General features: G+C 31.8%; 2 protein-coding genes and 1 pseudogene across 3 annotated transcripts; all 3 read right to left on the reverse strand.

The window, feature by feature from the left end:
- Positions 1 to 2,519: 2,519 nt before the first annotated feature.
- LOC111277828 (expansin-A15-like) lies at positions 2,520 to 4,086 on the reverse strand (annotated as a pseudogene). The gene is made up of 3 exons (XR_016343671.1): positions 3,945 to 4,086; positions 3,544 to 3,856; positions 2,520 to 3,305 (listed from the first exon to the last, which is right to left on the reverse strand). The product of XR_016343671.1 is annotated as an expansin-A15-like (transcript).
- An 8,827-nt stretch (positions 4,087 to 12,913) lies between these two features.
- LOC111277081 (thioredoxin-like 1-1, chloroplastic) lies at positions 12,914 to 15,484 on the reverse strand. The gene is made up of 4 exons (XM_022863231.2): positions 14,919 to 15,484; positions 14,353 to 14,532; positions 14,071 to 14,235; positions 12,914 to 13,647 (listed from the first exon to the last, which is right to left on the reverse strand). Exons 1-4 carry the CDS (start codon positions 15,162 to 15,164, stop codon positions 13,357 to 13,359), a joined length of 882 nt encoding a protein of 293 aa, XP_022718966.2. The 5' UTR covers positions 15,165 to 15,484; the 3' UTR covers positions 12,914 to 13,356.
- Positions 15,485 to 16,261: 777 nt separating this feature from the next.
- LOC111277082 (pentatricopeptide repeat-containing protein At1g09220, mitochondrial-like) lies at positions 16,262 to 18,024 on the reverse strand. Its single transcript, XM_022863232.2, has one exon. It carries the CDS (start codon positions 17,882 to 17,884, stop codon positions 16,385 to 16,387), a length of 1,500 nt encoding a protein of 499 aa, XP_022718967.1. The 5' UTR covers positions 17,885 to 18,024; the 3' UTR covers positions 16,262 to 16,384.
- Between the last annotated feature and the right edge of the window lie 83 nt (positions 18,025 to 18,107).

Consider the following 18,107-nt stretch of genomic DNA (forward strand, 5'->3'; position numbering starts at 1 on the left):
TTTAATTCATCAAAATAAATTTAAGTAAACATTTTTTACAAATTAAATCATTCAATTAAAAAAATTTATCAAAAAATTGAATATTTTATGCTGTTAAGGATCTAATTGTAATAGAATAAAAGTTCATATCCTTAATTACATGTAATAAAAAATTATAAATTTATTTTTATTTTTTAATAAAGTTCTAGAGTTTATTTGGATATTATTCCAGGAGCATAATTTGCACAATTTGTCCTCTAATTTTCCTTTTAGGATATTGTTTTAAAATGTATATTTATTAAAACTAAAATTTGGGCAAATAAGGTCAAATAATTTGTTGCAAAATTACTTGTGGCTCAAATTCCCAACCCAACTTGTATTTATCTATGCAAACCTGTAAATAGCTTGAATTAGAAAAATGACATACAAAGATAGAATTGACCCTAGTAATATCGACTTTCGAAAGGTGTCCAATATCAAATTAAAGAATGATTTGGATGACTAAATTAAAGACCATGTCAAAATTGGGCTGCAACGTAGTTTCATGGCCCATTGGTAACCGAAACCTATAAAGGTCCATGGGTAACTAGCTTGAGAATTATTAGTCCAAAACAAAGCCTTCTTTTCAAAACTATCTAATAACGAACACCCTTCATTTACAGGCAATTCTTGAATAATGAACTCGAAAACGACTTCAAAATTGAGTTACAGAACAGCCATATAAAAGTTGAGATTGATGTTCATTAGAGATAATTTTTCTTCATGAGTTCATAATTGTGGTTTGAGCATTTTGATTTCGCTTAGTAGGAAGAATGAAAAAAATGTGAAAAAGGGAAACTTGTTAATTCAATGATTCAATGTTAAAAATTCTTTGTTATTTTTTTTTTACTCTATAACTTAATCATTAGATTAAAAGAATTTTCATCCTCACCATAGTTTCAAATAGCAGTCGAATAACGGTATAACAGTCGATATTTTGCGTTAGTGCTGGTTTTCGAAATTATTATCCTCCGTTATAGAAATGAGAGTGATGAATCACATCAATAGCGGTTCTTTACAACCTCAAATAGCAGAGAAACTGTAAATAGCGATAATATTAGTCCTCTTTTTTTATTATTGAGGGTTCTGTGATATTTTTTCTTTATTTTTATCACATCAAAATTCTAATACATAACAAAAAAAAGACAAAAATCCACACTAAACCACAAGAATCAAAGAGATAATGCTACTCTTTCATAGCTTCCATACTTATCAATTACAGAAGATAAGAGTTTTTTTATCTTTTCAACCTTGAGAGAGAAGAACCCAAATATGAAAGATAGAAAATTAATTGAAGCAGAGGCCATAAGAGTTTGGGTGCTACGTAAAGTTGGACAGATGGATTTGGTTGTGGGTGGGATTGCATAGATGGAGAAGAAAGTTAAAACAATGAACTGAGGCAGAGGATAAGGAAGAGTGGAATAGGAGAAGAAACATAGGAGAAGGAGAAAAAGGAGATTTTCAGGAGAGCACGTGACTTTAAAATAAAATAATTTTTTTTTTTTTTGTTTATATGCAAAGTTGGGAGGGAAAGCAATTAAATAGTGAAAATTAAGAATTTAAGAAAATTTTTTAATGATTTAGATAAAACTTGAGAGGAAATGAGATGATAAAAATGAATTTATTTTTGTGAGATTTTTTAAAGTTATTTTTATAAGTATTTTGTATGTATTAATATGGTTTAAAAATAATTAAATTTAAATTATTAAAGTTTTACTACTTAACATTATTGTTAATTTTTTTTGGGTGTTTGATTAAAGTTTGGTTGTTAAATTTAATTTGTGAATTATAATATATTAAAATTTTCATCCATTAAATTTTAATTAAATTAATTTATGAGTTTAATAATTTCTTATAATTAAAAAAGATAGAAAAATATTTAATTTTTATGTATAATATTATTTTATCATTCTTATATAGTTATGATAGTGAATATCACGATATTCATAAATATATTTAAATAACTTTTAAATATGGATTAATTTGACTATAATGATATAATATAAAAAATATTAATAATTTATTTTTTCATATAAGTAAAGAAAGTAAAATGTTTTAAATTATTTTAAACATCATAAAATAAGAGTTTTTATTATTATAAATATAATTTACTTCTTTATATAATGAGTTATGCAAAAATTAAAAAAAATTCACTACTGCGATAGGGACAGTGATCGTTATTTTATTCGTTATGTCTGCAATTATAATAAATGCAACGTTATTGAAAATGACGGCAACTGTAATTTAAATCCCTGATCCTCACCTCATTCCATCCTTCAAAGCCTTTATTCCAGTGTAACTTCTTATTACCAAGAAAAGAAAAGAAAGAGACTTTGTTCTTTGGTTTAAGATTCACACTTGTTCCCCGACAACTAACTTACACATTAAATTCGAGATTTGATCTCCAAACAATCAAAGACTTGAGACAATAATTGTAAAATGTACATAAGGAAATGATGGACTTATCAACTGAACTACACAGAAAACGCAGGCTATATCATTAGTAAGGGTAAATCTTTTACCTTACGATTGATGTCCTCATAGCACATTCCACTCAAAAAGATTACATGAAAGATACAATCCTCAGTGGAAAAGCTGGAAACATAATTTAACCTCATACAACAAGTAATACTACTCTTGAACATTGAGTCTAATAATTAGACAGGTCTCTATTCCCCATAGAGACCAAATTCACACACACTTTCATCAATTTCTGATGCATCTTCCCATCAAATTCCACAACAAAGGAAACACAATTACAGCATCCAGGGCGTTTATAAAAAGAACCCCATGGTGACAACTTTGTCCTTGTACTACACACCTATTGCACTATAAACAGTATTTTTATATATATCAGACACATCTAACTAGAAAACTACTACTTGGTTAATGGTTGTTTATAGCCTTAGGGGCTTGGAATTGTTGGGATGACTCAAATTTTTAATGTGGTTTTGGTTAGTTTTAGGGTGATCAGATGAAACAATTAGAATTGTCCTCCGGTGTAAGTTTGGCCAAATGCCCAATTGGGACGAGCCACGTTGTTGGAGATGACAGAGCGGCCATCACTTGTTGTGACCTTAAAAGAAAGGGTTTGACCATTCATGTAAGAGTTGCTTTGCCAGTTTTGGCCCCAATTGCGAGACATCACTTGCCAACCAGTTCTAGACCCTTTGATGGAGACAGACACCACATCTCCAGCCCCTCCAACATTGGTTATCAGCACAAGGTTGAAGTATGAATGGCCATTTATGGTAAACCTGATCCCACCAGATTTCCAACAAGCAACCCTGCAATTTAAAGGATACCTTTCAGCATGTCCTCAGCCAACCAAATCATACTATGACTATAACTTCGTTGTCTTGACTCCTGTTTGAAATGAATTGAACTATTGAACACTTTGACTCAGACTACTTATATACCAAAAATTGACATGATTGATAATTGAAAATGACTTGCAAACTTGCCAACCTTGAGTTTTTAGGCATATATTAGACTGAAAAGCAAATTGGTGTTTGTGTTTCTTACCTTCTATATTCAACAGGCACTATTCCTGCTTTGTACTGAGCTATGTGTTGGAAAACAGGTTGGGAGAGATCAAAGTGTCTTAAGGGAGGGTTGCACCACCCTACTGCATTATTTGGGAGAGCATTGTTTGGAGGGCAGAAGTTTGTTGCTGTTACTACAATGGATCCTGGGAGACACCACTTATTGTCACTGATACACTTGATCTCAAAGCATGCCCCTCAAGTAATACCTTTATTGAATAGAGCAGTGCTCAATGCAGCAGTGCTTGTGCCATAACCGTGGCTGTAAAGATTTCCATAGCCACATGCTCCTCCTACAACATATGGAAAAGTAGCTGAGAAAGGAATCAGGGAATGGGAGAGATAATAATAATGAATACTTTTGCAATGTTTAGTTCTCACCCATTGTGCCAGAAGCATCACCTCCCCCATAGAAGGTAGCATGAGCATTATACCATCCACCTTCATATCCATGAATTGTCTTCACCATGGCAAGGGAAGATACAAGAAAAATTCCAAGAAAATCCATTTTCTGCAAAATCAATTCTCATTAAATATCAGCATTCTTTAGAGCAACTGATATAGAAAGTCCTGATAATTTTGGGAATGAAAATTAGTGAAATAAATAGAAGAGAAATGATGTTCTTGTTCTTACAAAGGCTAGAGCTTAACTTTAAAAACTTGACTCGGAGAAAAGTGTCAATGAGAAATAAGTTAAGAAAGAGCTGAAAGGATGAAGTTCTATTTATAGATGTGTGTGACTGATGGAGGGTTAGGGGTTACAAGAGGCAGATGACGTGTAGATGCCATCAAAGTTTAAGGAGTTTCTTTTTCTTTATCTTCTCCTATAAATAAAAAAAAAAAAAAAAAAAAGAATAATTGGCACCCTTGTCTTTTGAAAGACATTTGAAGAGATGTCACGGTGTTATTATAGCACACTTCATCTGAAAGGAGTTGGAAAAGAAGAAAATAATGTACTAACCTGTAAAAGGATCCTCTAATGGCTTGGAACCATGCTCTAGTTGACTTTCCTTTTGGACTTGGACCTGAACAAAATAAGGGAAAAGGTTCTTTGCATCAGCTGATGTCCTTAAACATTTTGTAAAACTTACTTTTACAACGTTTTATGCACATTCCTGGCTGCAACTACAGATCCTGAAGAATAATCTTTCCAGGATGTGAATCTTGTGGCAAAGGATCGGTTAAAGTTATTTGAAAGAAATTTATCAAAGAAGCGATTAGGTGCCCATGAAAGTACGAAGGATAAAAAGGAGAAGAGATGGTTTCATGATTTACAAGGGAACCAAAAAAAAAACTCTTGTTATATAAGGTACTTTTTGCATTACTGGTCTGTTATTTTGAAGGTTCTTGTGCAGCATATAGTTTAATTTTCTATTCTTCAGAGATCACTTCACCAATCACAATTGGAAGAAAAGAAGAGACAAACCATGGTTCATTTCATAAGCAAAGTCGAATGAAATCTATATGTCTATGCTATAGAGTATCCATGACACTCTTATTGGATGCAAAGTTGGATTGACATCCTATGCACAAGGTCAATACTTCCCAATTTTGCCCGGATCAGTATTGATTGGAACTTGGAACTATGAATGAGAAAAAGGGTTTCGATTACTTTGAAGGATTGTCATCGACATGTTCTCATGCTCCAAGAAAATAATGGTAGCTTTTTTCAAGTCCATTTGAAGTAAATGTCAAAAGAAAAATGCAGAGGGAATATACCTCTTAATTCTTAATGGTCTAAGTTTATCAGTCATGTTTACCTTGACTTAAAATCATCAGTAATCTTCAATTCCCCTAAAAATCTTACATGAAGATTCAAAGAAACAAAATTTCTAGCTTTTAAATCAGTGCAGGAAGAATCCCATGTGAAACTATATGCTCGAAGCTAGCCTTCCTACCCTAGATTTTGAAATGTCACAATCAAAGTGTTGGGCATGTGGCAAACCGTCCATCTCAGTGACAAAAGATAATGGAATGTATATTTTTTTCTTCCCTTCCATTCTCATTATACTTTCATTTCTTTCTCTTTACTTCCTATTAATCTTATCTGTGTGCAGATGACAACCTTTCATTGTGTCCATGCTGTAACTCTCTTTGAAGAATATGAAGCTTATTATAATCTTTACAGCTTGAAAGAAACAGATATTTAAATTTGAACCTCTTTTTGTAGGACATTCTTTGTCAATATTCCAAAACTAAAGCTGAATTTTTCCTGCAAATTTCCACAGCCATTTGGATTTCTTGGAGTATTAATCATTGAATAAATTAAAAGAAAGGCAAACAGTCAATCATTCGTGCAGCTGTTCATGATTGATGAATACTTTTTTGTTCATTCAATCGAAGATATATGCAACTAAAGAGAAACAGTTAGATGCCTTATGTTTTTTTGTTTTACACGTGTCCTTCCAGTAGCAACGCATTCCGTTTCAGAGATTTGATTAAGAGCAGTTGGAAAATATAATTTACTTGATAGAAAGTAGAAACCTGACAAACCATTGATTAAAATTAATTCTTGGTGACAATTGACTATATCAGTTTCATCTAATACATTACCAATAGACCACTCCTTGTTAAAAAAATTTTACAATTGATTAAGCAGATTCCATTTGGATAAGTTCTACCAAATCAAAAGGATATTTTCCATCACTCGTATAATGAGTACAAAGTTGAAAATTTCAGGGTTTTGATTCTATTTAATAAATTACAAACAATAAGCTTGCAAATCAATTATATTTTTTTCACTCATCATTCATCAAACTCCAAAGCAACCAGATCATGGTAGTTTGAATAGGTCATAGGCCACAAAGCAAAAAAGAAATATAATAATAGCCCACATTCCATAACCAGATATCAAGTCCCAGAGAATAATAACAAAATCAAAGCAGGCCATGCCATAGACAAAACTTGGTTGATTTATACACCAAACTGCACATGGGATCACATGGCCAACTTGTTTCAAGCAATAGAATAAGATGAAAAGAAAAGCCTAAGGCCCTAGTTGAGCACCCTTTGCACATACAATTTACCCCACATTTTATCCAAAATAAAGGATTCTCTCAAGATTCAAAGTGACTCAAAACTTTCAAAACAGCTCTAAGCCACACGAAAGCCTGAAAGTAACTTTTTTTGGGGAAACCACTGACGTATATGACGGAGAGTCCACTGGGATTTTCCTGTTCACTTCTTTTGTATTGGCCACTTAAAAGTTTGAGGTCAGCATGCACAATATATTTTAACAAAGAACATGTATGAATGTAGAATATTTCGAACAGCAAACCCTAACACTGGCATGCACTAAAATTGACATCCAGTGGAGTCCATGATTTAGGTTTTGTACTTTATTGACTCCAATAAGTAATGGATCATGAACTAAAGGCCATGTGATCAAATAGTATTCTAGTTTCAAGTATAGAGCAGCTAAAATGTCTTGTGCTTTATCCATACAAAAAAAAAAAGTAAAATTCTTTTGCTAATTTGATTTATTATTAATGATTGTAATATTTTTTGTTGAAGAAATTTTAAGTTTTAGAGAAATAAAATGAATATGGCTAAATGAACCACATTCATTTTAGCCTTGGCAATTCATTTATTTATGTTGTATAAAATACCGATAATTTTTGTAATTATATAATATTTTACACGAAAATTATGTGTCACAATATATGTCGATACGAAAATATAAAATATATATTTTTGTTTTGTTAAATCTATATATAGTTTTTATTAAAATTTTAAACCATATTACTTTTGTATCTTTTATTTATATCGTTTTTATATTATATCATCATATCGTATTTTAAATTATCAAATTTAATTAATTTTACGGCATCATAGAAAATTACAAACTCAACTTAATAAATAAAAGGTTTGGTTTTTCATTTATTTTCTTTATCAGGTCATTTACTTTTCTTAATAAATGGCCTTAAGCCTTTCTTTCAATAGTCCTGCTTGAACATAATTAATTTTTCAAGATTTTAAAGATTCATAAATAAAACTACTAAAGTAACTTTGATCCCATGTCACTACTAATAGTTTGCTCTATTTCTTAAATTAATTATTTTTTAATCTGAAACTTGATTTATGCTGTATTATTAAGTGGTAGTGTTCAATATATTTGAGGTTTAAATTTTAGAATTTTCATTTTTTCTTTTATTTTTAAATCATGATTTTTTTACAAAAAAAAAAAAATTGAAATCTCAAGACCAAGACTCAACAAAATGAACAATGTAGGAGAAAATTAACTAATAGCAGCTTAGCTAATGAATTCTTTTTTAGAAATTATTTACTACACTGTCAGCGAAATTTTTTAATTTTATAAGCAAAATTAACATAATAACACATGTTTTATTTTTTTATTAGTTTTTTTTTAATTATATCTTAAAAGACATGTATTATATTATTAATTTCCCTTGTGTAATTAAAAAATTACACTAATAATATATTTAATAATTTTTTAAAAATAATTCATTATTTTTCGATTATCAAGTGTCTATTTATAAATTAAATAACATATTATTTTAAAAATATAATCTAAATAAATATTTATCAACTCTTTAATTTGAGAGTTAAAAACTCCACTGATAATATATTGGACAATAATCCAAAAAAGGGAAACTTGGGCTCCAACTAGCATCTTTCAGGCTTTCGGCCTTAGAGTGGGTTGTAATCCTCTAAAGAAAGGCTAGAGCTTGCTTCTTTTCAATTTTGGGTTGTACTCTTTGGGCCTCACATAGCAAACTGTATGCGAAGGTGGGCTTCGATTTAGGACTTAAGAATTAGAAGAGCCCAGAAGGTCTCATATATCTGCACATTTCCCATTCCAGGCCTTGAAATGGTTGTTATATTATGGGCTACTAGCTATCGATCATCTTTTAAAATATATATATATATATATATAAATTTTTAATTTTCCTAACTATTAATTTATTAATGAAAGTGTTAATAATTAGCCAAGTTTTAAGCTCCAACAACTAATGAGAGTTACTAGACAACATTTCGTTTAGGAAAATGTGATTTCCAAGAGATATCTACATCTTGGTTTCTGCTGTCCAAACCCATGCCCACCTCTTTAATTCCTTTTGTTTCAGGAAATTCCAGGCTTGTGCCCTTGATGATTTCAATTTGCCACACAAATAAATTAAACGTATGCTATGTTTCCTTTTTACTTGAGACAAATTGGTAAATACTTGTTGAAGAAGGCAAAAACTATGAAAGGCTATGTTCTTCAACTTGTTAAGCATATTGGCAACTTGGGAGAGAATAAAGCTGATTAATTTATATTAAATGACATGAAACACATTTCTTTTTTACATAGAATAATATATTTTTTTTAAATAAGGAGTCACAATTTAAAAATAAAGAAAAATATTTAAAATATTAAAATTTATTAAATATCTTTTTTTTTTATAACAATGATTACATATGAACTAAACTTGAACACTTTTTCACGATCAAATTGGTGACCAATCAAAATTTTTGTCTGGTTCCTGCTGCATCAGTCTCTTGGTTGATGGCAACTGGCAAGGTCCAGGTTGGCCATATGGAGGATTTAAAGCCCACAGATTTCGGCATTTGTCGATCAGCAATCAAAGTTTCATTACTTACTGATTTAAATAAAAAAAAAAAAAAGGAAAGCTACTGTGGGATTTTAGCCTCAGCATTAATGTGGGAAACACAATCTTGACTGTCTAGCCATATCTTGGTGTTCAATTGATTGAGACATAGCTTGCATAATGTGCTCCAGAAAGTTGATAACCACAAAATTTGTCATTGCCTTAAAAAAAAGGCATCTTTTCATTTTAAAAATCATGGAATGATTTCTGATACCACCGACACCCTAGTATATCATATCATGACTCTGATAATGACCTATTTCTTCTTTGCCTTCTATCTAAAAGGAGGTAGATAACCAAACAATGGTAGGCTCCAAGTGATGAATTTATTTTTTTTTTGTATAAATTTAAATTTGTTGAAAGATTATAAAATTTTTTTTATAAATTTATTATAATTGACGTGAATCGATTAAAAATTATATTAAATAAAACTTAAAAATCCACTTTAAAAAATAAAAGGAGCTGCGTAACATTAACAAGTAGTGCAATTTTTCCCAAGTAGAACTGCTTAATAATGAGATCTTCTCTGCTTTCTTTTGCAAATTGGTTACCTTTAAAGAGAACTCAAACACTGATCTCATTTGATAAACATGCATTTACATATACTCGCAATGAGAACGATAATAGGTTATAATTTTAATGTTAAAAATAATAGTATATAGGACAGTGAGTCAAAATTATGGTCAATTAGCCAATCAGATATCAAAACTCAGCATATTTTCATTAATGTTGTTGTAAATATTGAAAAAGGTTTTACTTAAAAAGGAAAAATTATGTACCTTTTCATATATTCTACTAAAACTGGGACCAAATATCAGATCTTGAATAGCTGTCTTCATCACCTCGATAGCAGATAATATTGCTTGCATTTTTTCAAAAAAAATCAAACCCACATATCATCACTCACTCCCCCCCCCCCCTCCTTTTCTCTTTCACTTGGTTTCTATATAAGGGATCAGCTTATCAAGCTGATCCTGACCTTCATTTCCTTCACTTGTCTCATGTTTTTCTTGCTCAATATTCCAATATGATCAAATCATCATCGTTTTGGTTTAGTTTTTTCTGATATGTTGTGCCACCAATTCACCACCATACTAGCGTTTAGGCCTAGAAAGGATGGTGCAGCCAAGGATGACTTGCCGGCTCTTTCTCCTCCCATCGATCCTTTCATATTCAAAAATGGATATATATGAATGTCGGCAAGTTCTCTTTGGCTACATTTTTCTTTCTGATCCTCATGCTAGGCTTTTGGTGATTTTGATCTATCAATTCCCATTATGTAAAAATTAGATAACTAAGTAGATCTATTAGTTATATTATTTTATCTATGTGTCTATCTATTTATTTATGAATAATAACGATATTATCATTATGATTTCTCTTTGGGGTAAACATTATAATATTATCCATAGGCGGCTAAGCATATGTAATATGAACGTGATGAGAAGAATCTATCTAATAATTTTTCTTATGTTTGCATTCATGCATTTAAAAAGTATAATTTTCTTATCAGAGAAATCTAGGGTGCCTATACGATAAACTGAATAGCCTACTATGAATGCATTGTGAGAAGCTTAATTCAAACTCAATTTGGTATCTTAAAATGTAAAACTTTGGAGATTAAGGATTTTGTGACAATTGATTCCAAGAAGGGATTCCCTTGTTTGGACCCAAGCAGCAATGTCACTCTTATCTCTATCAAACTCCAATTTAAAGAAAAAAAAAAAAAAAACAACCCTAATGCTTATAACTGGATTGAATTGACCATTTTCATATTTCATGTTCAAATTAACTAGATGAGGCCTGTTTCCAGCGCAATAAAACCTGAGCCAATGTTTTGGAAGGGACTGATATGGGTACAAGCCTACTCTTAGCCTATCATATCAGTTCTTTTAGACCAAAAGTTGTGGGCTCTTAGCCCCTAATACATCAAAAGCTTTCCAATGGACGAGGCTAAGATAAGACGTTAAACCCAATATTATGATCTGGGTTACAATTGGACAGGACCCTAATCCAATTCAAACCCAAGATTTGATAAAGGTTGAAAATCAGTAGTTATAAAAAAATAAAATAAATTTTAACTATTTTAAAATTAAGTATTTTTTATTATTTGGTGGAGAAAAGAAAGGTGGCATGTTTGAGCTAGTGGTGTCAAACAAAGGCCAACTCAATTGCCAGTAACCGAGGTCTCCGATGCAGGAAGAAAGACACGTTTCAAGCATCCAACATCCGCATGACTAAATCAAAGCCTTGCGCATAAATTCCACATTGCCGGAGCAAAAGACAACTTCTTGTGAACTTTGACTCTAAATTAGAACCTAAAAAGCTTGTAGGCCCCCGACAGGGTTTGCTTCCAAGCTAATAATGCATGCATCCAGGCAAGGCTCTAACGGATATGCCCCGACACATGGGAACATTAGAGAAATTGAAACATTACTTTCATACTTGTCAATCATGGAAGAACATGGGAAACAGGTTGGACACCTGGGAGGAGATGAAGGGAGCTTTGGGATTTTGAAAATCCTGAAAATTTTGGTCGCTGGATTCAGGATTGGATTATTGGAATTGAAATACCCCACACTTAAACCAATAAATCAAAGGTTTTTTTTTTCTTCCTTTTTTTTTTTTGTATTTTTGTGAAAGCAAGGTAGGCCACGTTGATGCATCTCAAAGCACAAGCAACCTTATCCAACCTTTTTCTTTTAAACTAGTTCTACGGCTTGTTTTCTTTTTCCCATTTATCCAAAATTTCCCCAGTATTCCCTTGTAGTCCAGCCAATTACACATTTCTCACTTTTTTCCTTGTGGATTCCATCACTAGTATTTGTTGCTTCTGTATCATCTTAAATTCCTAATAAAGTATGAAAATTATTTGAGTCAAGAACACTCTTACTAACGATAGAATCTTTTCCAAGTTTTTTTTTTTTTACATAACTTATCAAGAATTTGCATTAAAAACATACGCAAAAAGAGTCAGTTAAACAATGACCAGGACCTGTTGTGGTCACTTGTGGCCTTGTCATAGACAATCCTGAAAAATCTAAACAGCGGTTGAAGATGTCCACTATCCAGGCGGAATTTCAAACAATTCTTGAAGCTTCCATGATTTGTAGACCATCCAAAAACTACTAGATATTTTTTTCAGTTTTTAATAGAGGATACATGGAAGAGGACACTTTTGTTTTTCTGTACAACATCTGTTGTCTGTCGATACAAAGAAAAGAGAGTATAAACATTTATTGTCCAAGCTAATTCTGAGTTGTCCTCTTCAACGATTGCCCACATTAACGAACTTAATTTTATCCGTAAGAACACACACAGAAGTTAAAAAAAAAAAAGTAATCATAAATGATTTCCTCAATTAATTAAGATTATTTTTTTTATAAAAAAATTTTAAATTTAAATTTTATTGATAATTATTTATTAAAATCACCTTAAATACATAATTTAAAATTATTTATTTTAAATTATTAAATATAACATATCTGACATTAAAAATTAAATTTCTTATCTATTCTGAATTTTTTTAATACCGTAAAAAAGGGAATATTCTCTTTTTAACAGTTTGTTCCCAGTCACTTGCTTGAATGATTGAATCCGGTGATATTTTTCCTTTTGGTTGGCGGAATCTGGGTACCTATTTGTCATTGCCATGCCAATACCATCCAAATCCAATGAAATATCCCTAGATACAAACAGTGTGATCTAATCTCAACAAAACTAAATAAATAAAGGAAATAAAAACCAAAGGCAGCAACCAGTTATCATTAAATACCATATATCCAATACAAATACTCGTATTTTGCTTACAACACAGAAAGAGAAGGCCAATAGAAAATAAAAAATAAAGGATTTCAATTTCCTATAATAACCATATACTATAGAATAATAAGATTTTTACATTCACAAGCGGTTTTCCCTTAAACATAAAAAAAGACAACTCAACATATACACAGCTAGTTGCTTTTCAAACACCTCGAATCCAGCAGGCTACGATCCAAAAAAATAAATCCAAAAGCCTGCAACTCCATGGGGAGACGAGATGCCGTATGGCTTCTCCTCTACTATGTTGTTCATTTCTAACATGAATATCAGAACACGAAAGATGAACGTGGAAATAGTACTGTAGTGACTGTACAAGGGCGATAGGGAGTAGATCGAGGTTGGCAAAAAACTATACATCATCTCGCAGAACCAACCAATGTTTTCTCCTCACTACCTTTAGGGTTTAAGGATCTTGTCGGGAGAGGAAGGGGGAGTTTTGTCCCTGAATCAGATCGAACTTCTTTTGATACCAGAATCTCTTCCTGTGCAGGAACAGGCACAGCTTGAACTGGTTTTGGTGTGCAGTTGAAGGATAGATCTTTGTTGGCAGCTAATGCCAAAAGCTCCTTCTCCTCAAGACCCTTCGTCGGCCCAAGACTGCATCGGTCTGGTGAGTGCTTGGCCAATGCATCTTTGAATTTTTTTATCTGTGGAATCCTAATAGTAATTAGAACATAAATCAAGATTCACATGGTAACAATAGACTACAACATACATTATGAACTAATCATGCCATGTCAATTAAGATGTAAAGCTAGTTGCATCAAACGAGTAGTAATCAATCTGTCAACAATCTTGGAAATTCAGTGAAAGCAAACAACTAAGCTGAACCTCACAACATTACAAAGCCAATTGCTAGGAGAAACAAATGGCAATCTACATCATACATCTTGAAAAATGTAATTGATCCAAAGGGAATTATGCATTTTCCATACTAGAATTAAAGTCTCATATATTCAAGTGACACGCATCATACATTAAAAATGAGTATAAAATGACAAAATAGGCTTGTTTTGATTCTAATTACTAGATATATCTGATAAATCAAAAGGGAGGGATACAAGACTAACTGTGGCATTGGTGCAGCTAAAGCTGCATAGACGCCCCTGAGCTCCTCTATAGAACCGGAAGAAAGGCAGCACATGAACATTAAGGCTATAGCACATGGACTTATGCTCCTCGTAATTCACCTGAAGAAACTGCAAATCTGGATTCATCTCTGCCAATTGGCAAATCTGTCAAATTCCAACATCCAAATCCACAATTAATCCAATTACAAACAATACAAAAATATGGAGACACACATCTATGCAAAAATAAATATATATAAAACTATGTCTATAATATTATACCTTGGGATGAAGAGCCTTGCAGCCTCCACAACCAGGGGAGAAGAAATCTACTATAACAAGTTTATCCCCAGCATTCATAAGAGAGTCTACCAGGTCTTGTGCAGATGTCACTTCTTTCATATTTGGTTGCAGACCCTTCTCCCACCACTTTTGAATTCTGCCAATAAGGCCACTTCGCATCTGATTCCATTAAACAAGAACAGAAAAAAGAGATATCAATTAGTATTTTTTTTATTGATCTTTGCAAAAGATCAAATTTAACCTTTTTTTTTTAAATGTAAAAGTTTACTGCTTAATCTTTATGTTACTATCATTTAATTAAGAAAAAAAATAAAATTTTTATAAATATAAAAGGTAATTTCTGTTTAAAGATTTGATCTTTGGCATGTGAAACGTAATAATAGAACATGTAAATTACCAAGAAATTCAAAATTTTCAACAAAAAGAACATCATAAAATAAGTTAAGAAACAATATTCACTAAAAACAAAATTAAAAAAGTACCCATACTTTTCCTCAAAAAAATTCAGAAATTGAAAAATAAAAAATAAAGTTAATTAAACCAACCTGTGCGTTAATGGGAACTTGACAAAGCCTTCTCTTGTTCACACTTTTCTTCTCCAAAAAAACTACTGTTTGCCCATTAAAATCACTACCCAAAGCCTGAGATTTCAACTTCAAAGAAGAAAAACTATTCTTTTTCAAACAAAAAGAAATTCTCTTAGAACACAAAGAACCCCCACCTTCTTGATTCTTCTTCTGAATATAGTTACAAGTTGTAAACAGATTTGCTTTCCCCAAAACCTCAGCCATAGCTATCTTTCTATTCTTCCCTTTTTTCTCTCAACAAAAACCAAAACCCAGATTGAAAATTGAATCCTATGGCCTATGCTTTATTCCTAATGAAAATTAAAGTAATAAAAAAAAAGGTTTTTTACTCTCTTTAAAGCAAAAGTGGTTTCCTTTTTCATTCTGTTCTTCGTTGGCTTTGCCAGTTTTGTTGGTTATCTTAAGGTCTGAGGATTGACTTCAACCGTTGATCTGTTTTGTCTTGATGTGAATCCAACGGTCGATGATGTTTTGTGATGGGCAATTTTTCATGTGAAAACGTGTTGGATAAGGTTTTTTTCTTTGGTTTTCATAGCGTTGAACCAGTTTTATGGTGGTCTGGAGATGCAAGTGATCAGTGAATTTTGTGACACGTGGCATTAAATTTTAGATTTTATATATAAAAAAAAGGCTTTCGGATATGGATAAAAGGTAGAATCTGGGCCACTTGGGAAATTTTGTTTTTTCCTTTTTAGCTTTTTCTTTTTTTAAATCAATCTTGCATTTTTTTTGTTTTTATTATCTTTTTTAACATGCAAAAGATTTTTATTATATTTTTTATAATTTAAAAAGAGTGAGTTTTTAAATAATTTTTTAAATTTATTCAAATTAAAAAAATAGTAAGTGATATTATGATTTTAAATTTAAAAAAGTTTAAAAAATAAAAGATTATGAGAAAATTTATTAACATAAAAATATCTTTTTGACAATTTAAAGTTTAAAATTTTTATTTTATGATTTAATCTTAAATTTGATTCTTCATTTTTTTTTTCAAAATTAAAATATTTTATTCTTTCAAATTTTTAATTTGTGATTTATAAAATTAGATCAACAATTGATTTAAAATATAATAAAAATTTAGATAATTAATAATTATTTGAAATATATTTGTTTAATTTAAATAAAAAAATATATTTAAATTTTTTTCTTTTATAAAAAAAGTCTGAGAATAAGAAAAAAGTTGTAAATATAAAAATTTGAGTTTAAATTTATTAAATATTATCTTTTAAAAATAATTATATGAACCAATTGAATTATGATCCAAATTAAAACATTGTGATAATTTCAGAATTTAACACCCGAAGCTTCTCTGTAATAATTTCTCAATGATTTGAGCAACATGCAAATCCAACATTTTCCTTGGCGCCACTCCATCATATGCAAAATTTGTCTATCCTACACTCATCCTTCAAGCCACTAAGGTATCAGGTCAAACTAGAGCCAGGAATTTTGAAGGCATTCCTCTCATCCATCAATCTTCTCAAGCTCAGAGCATCTCCAAACCTTCCAGCACCAGCAAGGATATTCGACATCAGAACATAGTCACCTCCATATCCCTTCTCAATCTCCATTATCTTTGTTGTCACCCTCTCACCCATCTCAACATTACCATAAAAGCTACAGGCACCCAGCAGTATTCTCCAAACCACTTCGTTTGCTATCTCACAAGGAATCTCTAGAGCAATCTTTTCCGCTTCTTCCAACCTCCCTGTCCTCCCTAACATGTCAACCAAACACCCATAATGCTTAATGTCAGGCACGATTTGACACTCATTAACCATCTTTTCGAAAAACTTGAGCCCCTCCTCAACCAGGCATCCATGACTACAAGCATTTAAAACACTCACGAAAGTGACCCTATTTGGCTTCCAACCTTGTTGCTCCATCCTTTCAAAACTCTCAACAGCCTCTTTCCCCATCCCATGCATTGCAAAGCTTGAAATCAACGATGTCCATGAAACCAAAGTTTTCATATGAGCCGGAATCTCTTCAAACAACCTTGATGCACTTACTATGCAACCGCATTTTGCATATGTATCAAAAAGCATATTCATGACACGAATATCAGGCACAAGAAAGCCTCTCTTCTCTCCATAACTATGAATCAACTGACAAATCTTGACATCTCCAATATTCCAAACAGATGGCAAAATAGCCAAGACCGTTATTTCACAAGGTTCAACCCCATCATCCGCAATCATCCTTCGAAACAAACCTAAAGCCTCCCTATACCGGTTCATCCTCGTGTACCCATCAATCATCCCACTCCATGAAACAATATTCCTATCCGGCATCTTTTCAAACAGAAAACGCGCAAACTCAATCTCCCCTTGCTTAGCCAAGCCAGTTATCATCACATTCCAAGTAACAGGATTCTTCTCAGGCATTTCATCAAACACTTTTTTGCTCTCAAACAAACCCCCACTTTCTACATACATATTAACCAACCCAGTTTGCACATAGAGATGAGACTCAAAACCCATTTTTATTTCCATCCCATGAAACTGTCTGCCTAAAATTAAGTCATTTAGATAAGCACAAGCTTTGATAAGGAAAGCATAAGTAAAGCTGTCAAATTTTAAGTGAAGGTGAAAACTTTGGAATTGTTGGTAAAGAAAGATGGCATCCTTGGGATTTTCACTTACAGAATAGCACCTAAGCAGAGCATTGAAGAGTCTAATAGAGTGGGAAAATGAGGCAGTTGTGAGTAAGTGAGAGTGGACTTGTTTTGGGACTCTTTGGATTGTTGGGTTTTTGTTTAAGAATGAGAAAAGGTAGTATTTTTTATAGTTTTGTTTTTTTTGAGGTGAAAGGGAAAGATGGGTTTGGGTTTGTTGAGCTGAAAGGGAAGATGGAAAAGAATGAAGGAACCGCAGAGAAAATTTGTTTTTGGAGGGAAAGGGAGGTTTTGTTGGCTGCAACATGGTTTAAACTTTAAAGAGAATACAACCAAGGAAAAGTTTTCGTCGCTATTCTTTTATTTTGTATTGAAAATTTCTGCGAAAAATTGTTAGAATTCTGCTTGTTGTACTATATCTTTTCTGGTACACGGTTTTGCATTATAGACACCCAAATTGTTAGAATTAGAAAATTTTAATATGAGTTGAATTTTGACAGAGAATGAGTAGAGTTTATGAATAGTTGTTT

This window comes from Durio zibethinus, chromosome 7, assembly GCF_047325235.1.
Source record: "Durio zibethinus cultivar Kanyao isolate XHJ-2024 chromosome 7, ASM4732523v1, whole genome shotgun sequence".
NCBI classification, from domain to species: domain Eukaryota; kingdom Viridiplantae; phylum Streptophyta; class Magnoliopsida; order Malvales; family Malvaceae; genus Durio; species Durio zibethinus.

Coding starts and splice junctions, on each gene's coding strand:
- LOC111277082 (XM_022863232.2), bottom strand. CDS start 17,884: ATGTTGCAGCCAACAAAACCTCCCTTTCCCTCCAAAAACAAATTTTCT.
- LOC111277081 (XM_022863231.2), bottom strand. CDS start 15,164: ATGGCTGAGGTTTTGGGGAAAGCAAATCTGTTTACAACTTGTAACTAT. Junction 14,533..14,918: donor AAGTTCCCATTAACGCACAG/GTTGGTTTAATT, acceptor TAATGGAATCAG/ATGCGAAGTGGCCTTATTGG. Junction 13,648..14,070: donor TTAGCTGCACCAATGCCACA/GTTAGTCTTGTA, acceptor AGGATTCCACAG/ATAAAAAAATTCAAAGATGC.